The 16,257-nt window shown below is 41.5% G+C and overlaps 1 protein-coding gene across 6 annotated transcripts in view; it reads right to left on the reverse strand.

Moving 5' to 3' along the window:
- The window catches only part of OSBPL9 (oxysterol binding protein like 9), a 2,070,592-nt gene that overhangs the window by 748,146 nt on the left and 1,306,189 nt on the right, over window positions 1-16,257 (reverse strand). For 4 of the 6 annotated variants that reach the window (XM_044086074.1, XM_044086076.1, XM_044086078.1 and 1 more), the window contains one exon: window positions 129-167. The exons of the other annotated variants lie outside the window; for them this stretch is intronic. In XM_044086074.1, the coding sequence (XP_043942009.1) occupies window positions 129-167 (39 nt within the window). The remainder of the gene's footprint in view (window positions 1-128; window positions 168-16,257) is intronic. 6 annotated transcript variants of the gene reach the window in all.

Below are 16,257 nucleotides of genomic sequence, written 5' to 3' on the forward strand. Positions count from 1 at the left end.
AATGAGAGCAGAAAGCAGAAAAGAAAAGAAAAAGGTCCAGGAAACGTGTAATAACTTAAAATTTAGCTTTCATTGCTCTCAGAAGAAAAAAATGTAAAATAAACAAAAATGTTGCTTTCGGAACTTACTACAAGTCCATTTGCGTGCTTCTCCTCATTAGTTTGGTCCTTAAATAAAAAAAAAGGGGGGAAGAACGTAAAACAATGTGATACTGACATGGCATTGTTTTGTGTTACATTAATTATATGACAGATGTGGAGCAAATTTAGCATTAAACTCATGGCATAACCCACTGTTGCTTTTTTCTGCATACATTAATCAGACCTTTTTTAAATCTGCTTTACTTGCTAGACAGTATGCCTCCCTAGACTGCAGCTCATGTCTTCCATTATTTGGTTAGGATTACAACAGCACTAAGGGGCAGACTGCTTTGTCATGACATTACCTGGACTGCAAAATAAACCACTGTAACAATCCATGACGGGCTTTTCCCTTAGCCTCTCATTCTGTACCCAAGATTAACAAGAAAATTCATATTCTTCGCACAAGTGTGCAACGGCTGACAAATCCCCCCTGCTATGTACGTCACCAAATGGACAGCAAACAAATCAGACAAATACACTTGGTCTAACAACAGCAAAACAGGGCAGCTACATGCAAGAATTTCAGAAATAAAATTACTTGCATACTAATCAGTCACTAGATGGTCATTTTAAAACCAATTCACTTGCTTTAGTCTACGAAATTAAAAAAAGTATTGTACCCACTGGATAATTCTAATTCGTGAATACAAATCAAAATAATTTAAAGTCCACTCTTTACAGTACAAACATTCTGCATAACAAAAAAGACTATGATCCATAAAACATAGTTCATGTAAAAAGTGGGTAAACATGCTGAAAACACTGCACTGATATACGAATCAATATACTACAGATTCTGTAGACTTGCTAGTAATAACTAAGAAGAAAATGCATATGTTTTTACTATGAGTTAAGGTGAAAAGTGTTTATATACATGCATGTATGCATAGCATTATTCTGATTTCTTATTCCACTGTTAACTTTAAACTTTTTGTTCACATAGATCAGTATATTAAGGTGGTTTCTCCTATTAAGTTATGGTAAGTTTTGAAACAATCCACATTCTGCACAGAGATTATTTCGTTCATGATTTTATATCACAGTACTGTCTAGTTAAAACTTAGCTCCTGAGGATGAGCTTTGACTCTCATAACCTTAATTTTTATCATCTCTAATTTCTATTGAAATTACACGTATTTCACCTGAACTCAACTGTCATCTACACTACTGAAAAAATAAGAACTTCAATATTAAATAGATATGGGTTCCTATTCTTTAGTCAAACCATATTCTGAGAAAATGCGAACTATCAAACTAGTTTTATCAACTTCCATGTTTTCTTAAAACCATTTAATTTTTTAGGTAGTGCAGTCTAACTTATTTGAAGAGGTCAGTATGTTGGGGGAGGGAGGCTTGCACACCTGCCGAAGCATTACTTTGATTTAGCTTATGGTATGTGTTGCTGTTGCTGACTACTACTTTTTCACTGAAGTACTGTCACAGAAAGTGGCTTTGCTGTTTAGTCACATCCCCAAAATATTGAATCTGGATTTGGAAAAAAAAAACAGTCTTTTTGAGAATAATGAAGTGTTTTGAGTTTTAAGCACCTTCCAGTTCAGTTACTCTCAGGATTCATGCGACAGCAAAACCAGAAGCCATCCCAAAACAGTTGCACGACACAAACAGCTTTAAAAGCTGTCAAACACTTCTTAGTGTAATGTGCTTTTTTTGTGTGTGCATGGCAGAACAAATGGAATGGTAACTTTTAAAGCTAATACAAGATCACAGATGGACTTTGCTTGCAGTCACTATCTATGAAGTAGCACTCTGTGTCACAGATTTCAGAGACGTAAACACTTCATGCACCTACACTTTTTTCCCTCAGTTTGTTGTTCATTGGAGCAATAAAAGTTCCATGTACTATAAAGAACTATGATCTGGTCTCTACAATCATAATTCAGTTATTATTTGATCTCTACATGGATGATGTCATTTACCTCTCAAGCTTTATTCTCTAGGTGAATTTCTTGACATCCACGTATCAAACGTGTTTTTTTATGATTTAAGAGTCTGTCATAATCCTTTGTAATATACATTCATTTTAGGGATCAAATTTGAATTTGGCAATGTACAAATATACAAAAAATTTGTAATACAAACCTTACAGTATAATTATGTTTTATTAATCCATCCTGGTTGTGATCATTTATACTGGAGCTTATGCTACAACTCAAATTTTTTTAGAAAAATGCTTCCCCAAATTAAATATAGGGGAATGCATCTACATGCTACAAGGTGGCATAACATGCAGATCTTAGGAGACAGTAATTAAGTGCTACAGATTACCACTTGTTCCTTAATTTAGTTTTCCTGCACATACAGAAAGGCATCCAGGTAGGAAGTCTATGAAACTAATCCACCCAATTCTGCTCTACTACAGGTTTATTTTTTCCTGTTAAAGTTACAGAAGCAGCAGCTCTTAAGTGTCCAGTGATACTTCATATAATTTAAGTATAACATTTCATATACTGCTTTTATTAATATTCAGCCACAAAATGTTTTTTTAGCTGCTCATAAGTATTACAGGGAAATGTGTGTCATATATACATACATATGTTTACGGGGTAGTGCATTGATCAATTATCAACCAGTTTCAGGCTCAGTCTGGGTGAAATACAAAGCATTTCACAAGGTACAGAAATGTAAGCAATAACAGAAAGGTTCAGATTAAATAGAAAAAAAGCTGTGTATATATACATTCTAGTGAACAAGCACAGTGTAATGTACAATCAAGCAGATTGTAATATATAAAATGTACAGTCATTTCTAAATTGTGTCAGACTTCAGAGAATCTTGAGACAGAGAAGTTAACAGACTCATAAATTAAGTGATTTGTCCTGTGTTAAAGCAGGAATATCTGGCTTGGATGAAAAAGTGTTTTTTTGAGTTGCATTCTGAATTTGGAATAAGTGCTGATTGCCAAAGAGTAGCTGCCTGACAGAAGAAAGCATGAACAGTGCTGTGGTGTTTAGTTCAAGGAATAATGAAAGTTGGTATGTCTTGTGAGTAGTGTCTGAGGTTGTATGATGAGGTTTTTCAGTGAAATCTACCTGCAACGGGAGTAAATGTGTGGAGTTGGAGTAATTAGTAGAGTTTGGTCCTATAAACAGATTAGATCTTTGTTTTGTGGATAGCTATTTGGCTTTTTCTACGGAGATACAGTGGTGCTCACATACAGTACAGTTTGCAACACTCCAGACTACCTCTAACAGCATCTGCTGATTCATTACAATGTTTTTCTTGGAGGCAAAGAAAAAATTGAGAGCACATAGTCAATCTGACAAAGGCAAATTTATTTTCCAATTGCTGCTCTGATTGATTGGAAAAGAAAAGGGAGGGATCTTTTTAAGCCAGAAGAGGAAATTTATTTTGGCTCTCACTTTGTCTATATGGAAGCTTAATGACTTATCAAAGCCACAGTCCTTGCTATCTGAAGGTGGAGGCTGTGTCTACGGAATGGTTGTGTAAGTCAAAGACAGCTAAAGTGTTAGGTGCTTGGTGAATTTTCTGCGGATTTCCAGAAAGCATAGTTTTAGTCTCGGTGGGTTGAGGAGTTGTTTAAAGTTTATGAGCTAATGGTGGAGCTCATGTAAATCTGACTCGAGTTGGCAATGAATGTTGGTGTGAGTGATTTGATCAGTAAATGACAAGTCATCAGCATAGAGGATAAATTGTAGATGGGAGATGTCACAAGGAAGTTTGTTAATGAATATGGAGAAGAGGAGGGGGAAAGAATAGATCCTTGTGGTACCGCCTTTGGTAACAGGTGCAGATTCTGATTGGGAGTATCCTATTTTAGCTCTGAAGTGTCTGTTAGTGAGGAAGTTTTTAAACTAGGGAGTGGTGTCTGGACTCGCACCAATTTCAATTATCTTGTTTTGAAGAAGATAGTTGTTAATGAGGTCAAACACCTTTGTTAGGTCTGTAAATAGGGCAACTGTATGGATGCTACTATCAGAGTTCAGCAGGATCTCATCAGTCAGGGACTACAGTGTTGTCATAGTATTTTGTCCAGACCAGAATACATGCTGTTTGGAGGACAGCAGGCGGTACTGCTGGATATAGAAAGAGAGTTGGGTGCAGAGTACATTTCCAAGATGTTAGTCCAGAATTTGGAGGATGGGTAGCACACAGAAATGAGAGGTATCTTTTGGGTCGTTTTGCTTTGGGACGGGTTTAATTAGAGCAATTTTTCAAAATCTGTGGCATGTTTTTGTGAGACAGATTATATATGTGGGTGAGAGGATGACAAGGATGCTCTCTGCAGTGATATATGAACCAGGGGTTTAAGTTGTCAGATCCAGGAGGGGATGTGAGTGGAAATATTTTCAAGTAAAATACAGACTTCTTTGGGACATGTGCATTTGAAGTGGAAGAGGAGGCTAAATGGTGGCATAGTGGGCAATGCATGATCTGTAGGAGGTGTGGAGTGTATTGATGATAGATTCCTGTATTCTTTAAGGGAAACTTCTGGAGAAGGGTTTGCTGTACCACACTGAATGGTGTTTGTATACAGAGTATTATGAGGAGGTTTTCTTCCTGGAAGTAGACTAACCTCTTTGCAACAGTTTATGGGGTTGTTTAAGAAGGTAATTTGTTTGCTTGTTTGGAGATTTCTTTTGTAACTTCTAATGGATTTGTTGGCTAGCTAACTAAGACTATAAAGGAGGTGTGGCTCTCAGTTGTGGGTGGGGGGGTTCTGTATGTATACATATGTGTGTGTGTGTGTGTGTGTGTGTGTGTGTGTGTGTGTGTGTATATATATATATATATATATATATATATATATATACACGTCAAGAAAAAATTTGCTGTAAATGTTTTCATGACTCCTTGTACTACTTCACATGCTTCACTCAGCTCTGTGCATCTGTGGGCAAAGTTCATGGCTGATAATGGTCTGAGGACCAGTTCACTTAGCCAGTAAGCAAATAAATAAATAAATCTTGATAGGTTACTTCTGCGTCATTCCCAGCATTATCAAACTTTCCTCTCAGAAGTGGGTTTGTTTGCTTTTTTTATTCCTTTTATATTTTTCCTATTTTAATCTGTTTTGTTATCATCTAGAAAGTACAGTTGTGTACACCTACCATAAATGTAGATGTTCGAGTGTCTTCACTGTTGCAGTCATGACTGTAGGGGTTCTCCCCTGCCAGCAGGCAGCCCTCTGTCGGCCAGAATCCCAAAGTCTGGGTCCGGCGTTGGCTGTTCAACCATGCTCCCTGACGTCAGAGCGCCAGGAGGACAAAGCTGACAGCCGACGCCATCTTCTCCAGTTTTTCTTGCCCCAGATGTCAGGAGTTCCAAAATGAAAAAGGTCCCATAACCTTTGCAAATACACCTCAGAAGAATGGTGAAAAAAGGAACTACACAAAAGTAAACATAAGAGGGGACAGGAGGGAGGAGCAGACTGCAACAGTGAAGACACTCGAACATCTACATTTATGGTAGGTGTACACAACTGTACTATGTTCATCGTGTTTCACTGTTGCAGTCATGACTGTAGGGTAGAATCCCAAAGCTGAAAGAAAGGGAGGTGGTCATAAAGAAGGGGCGGCTAGAAGGCCCTGCAAGACTGCAGAGGCAAAGCCTGCCCTAGACTTAGAGTAGAGAGGTAGATTGTAGTGTTTAGAGAAAGTATGCACTGAACTCCAAGTTGCAGCTTCCAAAATGTCTTTGGTAGGAACTCCCCTTAGGAAGGCATGAAGTGGCAGCCGCTCTGGTGGAATGAGTCCGTATACTCCCTGGGATTTGCTTTCCATGGTGAGAATAACAAAATCTGATTCCATGAGCAATCCATTTAGAAATGGTCTGTTTTGAAATGGCTTTACCTTGGGAACTTGAAGCATAAGAAACAAACAATTGTTCTGATTTTCTGATGCCCTTGGTTCTGTCCAGGTAAAAACGTAGTTGTCTGTGTACATCCAAGGAATGTAAGATCCTTTCCCCTTTATTTTGAGGAGTGGGGAAAAAGGTTGGCAAGTGGATAGTTTGACTTAAAGCCACTTTGGAAACCACCTTAGTCATGAAGGTAGGATTAGTCCTCAAAGATACCCTGTCTTGATGAAAAATAATATGAGGTTCCACAGCCATAAGAGCTTGTAACTCTGAAACTCTCCTGGCAGAGGTTAGGGCAAAGATAGCTGTCTTCCAAGATAAAAACTTGATGTCAGAAGAGGCAGCAGGCTCAAAAGGAGGCAAGGTTAGTTTTTCTAAAACATAGTTGAGATCCCAAGCAGGAATGGGAGGAGATCTAGGAGGTCTTAAGTTCTTAGCTCCTCTGAGAAACTGTCTCATGAGCTGGTGGGAAAAGATGGGAGGGTCTGTATTATAATGAGCAGAAATAGCAGAGACATGTATCTTAATGGAAGAGAAAGAGAGACCCTCATGTAAGAGATCTGTCAAGTAAAGTAAAATTAAGGTAATGTTAGGAAGAAGAGGATCAGAATCCTGAGCCTGCATCCAGGAACAAAATCTTTTCCATTTTCCTGCATAAGATTCTCTAGTGCTAGGACATCTGGCTTCTAAAATGACATCCATAACCTGCTTGGGTAGGAAAGAAGAAATCAAAGGCCCTGGATTAACCAGGCCGCCAGGCTGAGAGTTCTGACATGAGAGTGTAGAACCTGACCCTGATGTTGGGACAGAAGGTTCGGAGACTGAGGTAAAACCCAAGGGGGCTCCAGACATAGGTTTTTTAGAGTTGGATACCAAAACTGCAGAGGCCAATTTGGAGCCAGCAAGATTATCATCTTGGGCTTGTCTTGTTTTATCTTCAATATGACCCGTGGAAGAAGAGGAAGAGGCGGAAAGGCATATCCTGAGAGGTTCCTCCAACTGAATGACAGGGCATCCACTTTCCAAGCTTCTCTGTGGAAAGACCTGGTGCAAAAATTCTGTAGTTGATAATTGAGATGGGATGCAAACAGGTCTATGTGAGGACATCCCCAGACTGCTGTTATCATCCTGAATATTTTGGTGTCCAGCATCCACTCGTGTGGATCCGAAAGGTTTCTGCTCAGACTGTCTGCCAGGAAGTTTTGTTTCCCTGGTAGAAACTGAGCTTGAAGATCCAGATTGCAAGCTAGAGCTGTGTTCCATAGATCCATGGCTAGTCTGCAAAGGGGGTAGGAATGAGATCCCCCTTGCTTGTTTATGTACCACATAACTGTGGTGTTGTCTGTCCGTATTAGTAGTTGTCCTGGTTGTAAAAGATTCCTGAAGGCCAATAGAGCTTTCTGAACAGCTAACATTTCCTTTAAATTGATATGCAGGTGCTTCTGATCCTTTGTCCAATGGCCCTGCAGACAGTTGCCCTGAAAATGGGCTCCCCAAGCATAATCCGAGGCATCCGTGGTGAGAATCTGAGTGGCAGGAGGCAGACGGAAGGGTTTCCCTTTGTTTAGAGCACATGCCCTGGACCACCAAAGAAATTCCTTTTGAAGGCAAGGAAGGACGGAGATCAGTATGTCTAAACTGTGGCAATGCTGAGACCATACACTTCTTAGGTGCCACTGTATTTTCCTCATGTGTAGTCTTACATATGGTACGAGAAGGATGCAGGAGGTCATGTAACTCAAAGCCTGCAGGAATTTCCTTGCAGATAGTTGAGTTAAAGTTGCCAAGGTTTTGAAAGTTGAAGCCAGCTGTAATTGTTTTTCGGATGTCAGAAATGCCATCTGGGTTGTGGTGTTTAGAAGAGCACCCAGAAAAATTATCTGTTGTGATGGTGTCAAATTTGACTTTTTTATGTTTACAGAGAATCCCAGGAACTAGAGGAGGTTCTGTACAAATTCTAGACGCTGGAGTAAGACATCCTTGCTGTCTGCCTGAATTAGACAATCGTCTAGATAAGGGTAAATTTGAATTCCCTTGAGTCTGCAGTAAGCTACTACTGGAGCCAGGCATTTGGTGAAGACCCTGGGCGCAGTAGACAATCCAAAGGGCAGCGCAGAGAATTGAAAGTGCCTCGATCCGGCCTTGAACCTGAGGTATTTTCTGCGATCCTGCCTGATGGGAATGTGTAAATATGCCTCCTTTAAATCCAAAGTTACCATCCATGCATTTTGGACAGCATTGGAAGTAGCTGCTGTAGAGTAAGCATCTTGAACTTTGGAATCTCTAGAAAGGTGTTCAAGACCGACAGATCCAGAATGGGTCTCCATGAGTTTTGCTTCCTTGGGACTAGAAAGAGCCTTGAGTAAAAATCTTTTCCCATCTCTGAAAGTGGAACCAGTTCTATGGCATTCATGGCCAAAAGAGCTTCCACCTGGTTTAAGGCCTCCGTCCATTGATGTTTTGGAAGGTCTGGCCATCCGCTTGGCCTTGGCAAGGTATGAAAATGGAATTTGTAACCTCTTAAAACCACATCCAAAACCCACTTGTCTTGGGTTATTTGAGTCCAATTTTGATAAAAAAGAGAGAGTTTTCCTCCGAGAGGGGCTTCCAGGCAAGAAGTTCCTGTAGCCCAACAGAGGGAGTCATTGAGTTTGTTTCCTTTGAGTTTGTGACCTGTCCTCTCCTCCCCTAGGGGTGGAAGCAGTCCACTGTCTTGGTCTATAAGAAGCTTGTGTTTGAGGCCTTCCTCTGGAGCGTCTATATCTACCCCTCTGAGGCCTGTCTGAAGTGGGAAAGGACCAATTTTATGAAGACCAATTCCTGCTAAATCTAGGTGGCTGTACTTGTAAGAAATCTTTAACTGTTTGCATGGATTTCGCCTTATCCTCCATCTTTTTAATCACCTCTTCAGCTTTTGATCCAAACAAAACATTATGCTGAACAGGAGCATCCAATAAATTAGCCTTTACTTGTTCAGGCAAATTTTGTTCCTTTAGCCATGCATGCCTTCTAATGACTGTGCCGGAGGCCGCAGCCCTACAAGAAGCCTCCAAGGCATCAAATCCACAGTGTAAACCATGCTTCCCAACTTGTTCAGTGGCATGCAATAAGTCATGTAATTCTTTATCATCTGCACAGGCAGAAATGGAAGTAAGCTTTTGTTTTAAAACAGACAAGAGAAATTGCTGGTATTTCAGCATATGAAACTGACAGTTTAAAGCCCTAATGGACAAAGTAGCAGAAGCGTACACCTTTTTGCCCCATCTTTCTAAGGATCGAGAATCCTTTTCAGTAGGAATGGGATTTTTGGCAGAAGCGGCCTTAACTCCCTTAGGACCCTGAGAAATGGTTTCAGGGTCAGCAGAAGGTTCTTGTATAAAAACTGGTGGGAATCAGGAAAGTACAGTTTTGTACCTACCATAAATGTAGATGTTCGAGGATTCCATTGCTGCAGTCCTGACTATTGGGTATAGTCCGCGTCCCAGTGTCATGGCGCCTTAGACATCGCAAGTAATCAGGTGGGTACTATGCGCGACCGGACGACAATATTTCAGTCTTTCTCCCCCCAGATGTCAGAAGACCCAAAAGACAAGTCCCAAAACAACCTGCACCAAAAACATGTACAATATATACAACCATATATACAAAAATATAAGCATGTAAACTCACCTACACAACCACCCCTAAACACAGAGGAAGGAGGAGGAGGGTAAATTGGACTGCAGCATGGAATCCGAACATCTACATTTATGGTAGGTACAAAACTGTACTATGTTCTTCTTCCATTGCTGCAGTCCTGACTAATTAGAATCCCGGCAAATTATAAGGAAGTAGGAGCTGATAACATGCCTTGCAAAACAGCAGTGGCAAAACCAGCCCTAGACTTAGAGTAGATAGGAAGATGATAATGCTTAGAAAGTATCCACTAAACTCCAAGTAGCAGCTTCCAAAATATTCTTAGTTAACGCCCCCCTTAGAAATGCTGTGGAAGTGGCAGTAGGCCTAGTGGAATGAGGCCTAATGCCAGCTGGAATCTCCTTGCCATGATGGGAATAACAAAATGCAATGCAAAAGCAATCCCACCGGAAAGTTTGTTTGTTTTGACACAGGCCTGCCCTGTCAAAACAAAACAAAACAAACAACTGTTGAGACTGCCTAAAATCCTTAGTCCTGCTTAAATAATATCTCAATTGCCATCTAAAGTGTGCAAAATCTTTTCCTTTATTTTGGGATCTGCATAAAAGTAGGCAAATGAATAGTTTGGTTTAAAGCCACACTAGAAACCACCTTAGGCATAAAGGAAGGATTAGTACGTAATGACCCTATCCTTATGAAAAATCAAAAAGGCTCTACTGCCATAAGGGCCTGCAACTCAGACACCCTTCTTGCAGAAGTAATGCCAACAGAAAAGCAGTCTTCCATGACAAGTATTTCAACTCAGCAGTAGCCATGAGCTCTCAAAAGGTAGTAAGTGATTTTCCAACACAAAATTGAGATCCCAAGCGGATATTCTTTGCCCCTCTAAGAAACTGCTTGAACAAAGGATAAACAAAGGTGGGTCACAATCATAATGAGCTGAAATTGCTGCAGCATGAATCTTAATGGAAGAGAAGGACAAACCTTTGTCCAATAACTCAGTAAGATATTGAAGAGGCACACTCAAATTAGGCTCAGAAATCTCCAAATTCTTTGCTGTACTCCAAATAAAAATCTCTTCCATTTGTCTTGTACTAGGTCTTCTAGCTTCCATAATCACATTTAAAACTTGCTGAGGAAGTTGAGACCTGCTGTGCTTCAAGAGAGAGTATGGCAGGCTGTTAGATGAAGAGAGTGAAGCTTGACATTGGGCAGATGACCATCGTTCTGAGATAACAGATGAGAATCGGCTTCCTTACCAGACTCCGTAGTAGTGGATACCAGTGTTGCGAGGCCAATCTGGAGCTATCAAAATCATCCTTGGCCTGTCTTGTCTGACCTTTAATAATACCTTTGGAAGAAGAGGCAGAGGTGAAAGGCATAGACATGGTTTTTCCAACTGAAAGACAGAGCATCCACTTTCCAAGCGGTGGTTTAGTGGAGAAGCACAGATCTATGTCTGGAGTTCCCCATGACACTGTCAATTTCTGAAATACATGAAGATCCAGTTTGGATCCATGATTTGTCTGCTTAACACATCTGCTAGGGAGTTCTGTGCTCTGGCAGAAACCCTCCCCTTGCTTGTTGATGTACCCACATGACAGTTTGTTGTCTGTTAGAATCAACACCTGCCCTGGAAGAAGTAACTCCTTGAAAGCCATCAATGCAAACTGGACTGCTAACATCTCCTTCATGTTGATATGTAGATGCTGTAGTCTGGCAGGCCACTTGTCTTGTATCCCACTTTCATTTAGATGAGCTCCCCTCCCCAAGCAGTGTCCTTAAAATCTGACTCGCCTCTGGGCCGGGTCACAGAGAGTCCTTGTTTAGGTGACATTCCTGAGCCCACCACAAGAATTCCTTTTGAAGGCAAGGTATTATTTGAATGACAGTGTCCAAATCCTGGCAGTGCTGTGTCCATACATTTTGAGATACCATTGCAGCTTCCTCATATGCAGTTTGGCATTGGGAAGCACCAGAATCTAGATGCCATGAACCCTAATGCTTGAAGGACTGTCCTTGCAGTCAGCAGGACTGATGAGATAGTTGATGGAAGTAAAGTGACAGACTCTTTTGTTTGTCGGGGTTAAAAAGGCCATCTGGGCTGCTGTATTCAGTCTCACACCCAGAAAGCACATGTCTTGAGAGGGTACTAGACTGGACTTTATTTCGTTCACAGAATACCCCAGGCATCTTAGCACTGCTGACATATTCCAGATGCTGTAGAAGGTCTTCCTTTTCTTGAGCCAGAATCAGGCAGTCGTCCAAGTAGGGATAGATTTGAATGCCTTGAAGCCTGGAGAACTGATAATGAAAATCTCAGTTATACTTTCTGCAACCTAGCCTTATAGGCACATGAAGGTAAGCTTCCTTGAGATCCAAAGTTACCATCCAGTGATCTTTGCCCAGCAGCGGTAACAGTTGTAACGTCAACATCTTGAACTTGGGAATGTCCAGATAAGTGTTGAGGATAGATAAATCCAAAATTTCTTTGGTACTAGGAACAGGCGAATAAAAACCTTTCTGATACAGGGACTGGCTGAATGGCTATCTGGAGTAATTGAGAAATTTGCTTGTGAGCCTCTTTTCTTTGTGGAGGAGGAACATCTGGCATGCCTTTGAAAGGGGGCAGTGTGTGGAAATAAAATCTGTAACCGTGATGAATGATATCCAGCACCCATCTGTCTTGTCTTTGAAAAGACAGTCTTCCTCCCAAAGGAGCTGGCAGGCCGAGAATGGCAGCTGAAAGGAAAAGGCTTGGGTCTGCTGGCTAAGGACTGACCCCCCCCCTCCTCCCAGAAGTCTGAGCAGGTGAACTGTCTGATCTCACCCCTAGCAGGCCAATTTCTACTAAACTGAGGCTGCACCTGCAAAAATCTTTAACAGTCTGCATAGACTTAGCTTTGTCCTCCATTTTCTTTAAAACTGCTTTCCAAACAACACATCAGACTGTAAAGGACACAAAAATCCTGGTCTTAACATGCTCAGCTAAATTCTGATCCTTCAACCAGGCATGTCTCACACTGCAAAGAATGCTTACCCACTTGTTCAGACACAAACCAAATCCAGCAATTCTTTACACTCAATACCTTCCGCCAAAGCATCCACCTTAGATTTCAATTGTGAAAGGAGATAATTCTGATATTTTAGCATATGAAACTGACAATTCACCTCATGGCTAGAGTGGAAGAAGTATATACTTTCTTACCCCACCTATCCAAGCCCTTGCCTCTTTATCAGAGGGTACAGGATTTTAACCACAGAAGCTTTAACCCCTTTAGGCCCTGAGGTTTTTAGGTCCGCTCTAGCTAGACTCTTAAACAAATACTTATGAGCACCTATCAGGCTTAACAGGAGCAGGAGGCAAGGAGTCAGGGTTCAGGAAGCCTCTGCAAAACATCCTCCACACATTCAACACAGGAGGAATAGCTAAGGGCCTATGCTGGGGTAAAACAAGAATTCCTAAGCCTTTTCCTGGAATCAGAGTAATCCTGGCCTTCCCATTTAAAGTGCTCCCTCATGGGTGAAGAGTCTCTGAAAATGAAAAATCCTCAGGAGGGGAATCATCCACATCAGAATGAGAATAAGTAGGAAACTCTTGTAAGACTTCCACAGAAGACTCTGAAGCCTGTGGAGACTGTTCAAAACTATCAAACTCCTGTTCCACCCTAGGCCTCTTATCGGCATAGAACCTCTAATCAGAGTAATCAAATCTTCTGCCATTTTAAGCATATGTTTCTTAGGCACAGAGCCAACTACCTTGGGAAGAGGGAAGAACAGTTACCTGAGAGGCCCCTCAGCCTGGCCTACCTCCTGAGAGGGCACATCCTGTAACAGTAAAGTATCTGCCTGAGACTCCATAGAGACTCCTGGCAAAACCTCTGGCTCCCATACACTTACCTAGCTCATTCTAGCCTCCTCTTAATAGTCGCTTTGTTAAAAGCACAACAAGAGCGGCAACCAACAACGTGCAGCTCAGGCCCTAAACAAGGTATACACAATGTGATAATCCCTATGCGGTATCTGCTTCCCACAAGAAATACAGTTATTCACTTTTCTGACATCCGTTAAATACTGAGGGAAGAAAAAACCAAAATGTTAACTCTGTTTCGGTCTGAAACTGAAAATCTCAGAACGCCAACCTGCACTCGCAAAATTGCTTCGACTATACCCAATAGTCAGGACTGCAGCAATGGCCCTGTAATATCTATCAGGCTTAACAGGAGCAGGAGGAAAAGAGTCAGGGGTTAAGTTAGCCTCAGAAAAGGCATCATCCACAATATCCAAAACAGGAGGAATAGCCAGGGGTCTATGTTGGGGAAGAAGAAGAAAATCCCTCAGTCTTTTCTTAGATTCCGAATACTCCTGTCCTTCCCAGTGGAAATGTTCCCTCATTTCATGCAAAGTTTCCCCAAAAGAGAAATCCTGAGGGGGAGAAGCTGAAGGAATGGATTCCTCAGCATCAGAATCCTCATAAGGAGGGAAAGAATATTCCTGGTCAGAAGAAGAAACTGAGGAAACAGAAGCCTGATCAGAGGAATCATGATAAACATCCTGCCTTGGCCTTTTATCTGGAGGGGGATGTGAACCCCTAATCATAGTAAGTAAATCCTCCGCCATCTTGAGTAACTGTTTCTGTGACTTGGGAGCCGGTTCAGAAGAGGCCTGTGTTGCAGTCTTTGATTTAGAAGGAGTCTTTGCCTTTGCCTTTATTAGAAGCTGAGTAGGCCTGAAAACTCCTTCGGAAGCCGGTACCTGCACAGCAGCTCCGGACCCATCCTAAGGAGCATTGTCCGAAGGTCCTGCAAAAGAAATATTTAAAGGCCTGGTTGGCTCCTCATGAGAGTCCGTTTCGGCCATCAGTTCTGAAATGGCCGACGACAGGGGCTGCAAAAGCGCCTCACTGACGACGGCCGAACCTGAAGCTGGCTCCGCTTGTGCGCTATCATCAGATTTGGACCTCGGAGGCCTGTCTTTATCCTTGCAACGTTTGTGAACTCTGGCAGCCGGAACCATATCCGATGACATTTTGTAGTTAAAGTGCCTACCGAAGTAATGAAAAGCAAAATCGTACCTTCGCTTAATTGTACGTTTATTGAATCTAGCACAAAACCAACAACTAGCTACATCGTGGTCAGGGCCTAAGCAAGGAATACAGTAAGAATGAAAATCCTTATGAGGTATTTGCTTCCCACATGAAATACAATTATTAACTTTTTCTGACATCGGAGTGGAGCAAGAAAAAGGTTTCCCCAACGGGGTACTTAGCTTTGAGTGGAGAAGAAAATCTTCGGACTGAAGTTTATCAGAAAAAATCATCAGGAGTCAGCCGACTGGCACTTGCGAACTGCTATCATCGCACGGCAAGAAAGACTGGGGAAGATGGCGTCGGCTGTCAGCTTTGTACTCCTGGCACTCTGACGTCAGGGAGCATGGTTGAACAGCCGACGCCGGACCCAGACTTTGGGATTCTGGCCGACCGAGGGCTGCCTGCTGGCAGGGGAGAACCCCTACAGTCATGACTGCAACAGTGAAACACGATGAACATCTTACATCTCATCTATCTTACACAAACAGTAACATAAAGCCTAAGACATTAAATATAAAACTAGATGGTCGATCTCATGTGTATGTGCCCCTATAACTCCATTAAGTTGTTAGATGCCTACGATTATAGTGTTTCTTGTTACATCCCTCCTTTAGACTGCCTAAATACTTTTTCATGGCCTAATGTATTACTTCACAGATGAAAACTATAAGGGCTGTCACTTTTTCCAAACCTTGACTAAACCCCCACCCACTCACATTGATTAGCAGGCTTAAGTGCTAGATGATCTGGATAAGAACTATTAAGAGTGACTATTTGTTGACATTCCAGTTCTGGGGGAAATGAATGGTTTAAGCAACCACTTGGATATATAAGTGTGTGCACTTGTGTATGCAGCACTTGGGATGATGCAGAAAGATGCCCTGCAAAAACAACTAACTCAGTTCAGATGCAAAGAGGAGCTCACTAGGCTTGTCCTCTTCCTAAGGAATGAGACTAAAAGTTGGAACATGTTTGGCGGCAAACAGGTTGAGGAGTTTGGCTGCATGCTGTCGAAATCAAAATGAAGCATCATGTGTCTTCCCTGTCAGTCAGCTTTACAACATTTAAGTTGTTGGCTTTGTTAGTCTCAGTCAGGACAGTGAGGGACACAGTCTGGCCCAGGGTGGTGGAGGCGAGGAGTACAAGGTGAAAACATCAACAAAGGGGGTCAGGAATTCTGCAAAAAGTGCTAACATTTAAATATTGTTCTCTGTGATGGGATGAAAACAGAAAGAAATTACAGAAGGCTGTAAATACAATTTTTACCATATGTACAACAAATTACATGCCTTTTCTCTTGCACAGATATGGAAAATGGTTAAAGGGTACACATAAACCACTTGCACTTATAATTTTTCTGTATATCAATTTTTCTCATCTTCCCTGATGTTTTATGTGATCATCATCCTTTGTAGCAAGAACAGTTTATCATTCTATCTGTGGCTTCCTCATTCTTTTTCTTGCTGGCCACTTCTTACTTGGTATGTATTTCTGTGGTCTTACTGTTGTGGCAGCATAGAAAAGCTGTACAGTACTACAGAAAGTCTTGTC

The sequence above is a fragment of the Protopterus annectens genome, chromosome 10.part0, assembly GCF_019279795.1.
Source record: "Protopterus annectens isolate FY-2018-M chromosome 10.part0, PAN1.0, whole genome shotgun sequence".
NCBI lineage: Eukaryota > Metazoa > Chordata > Ceratodontiformes > Protopteridae > Protopterus > Protopterus annectens.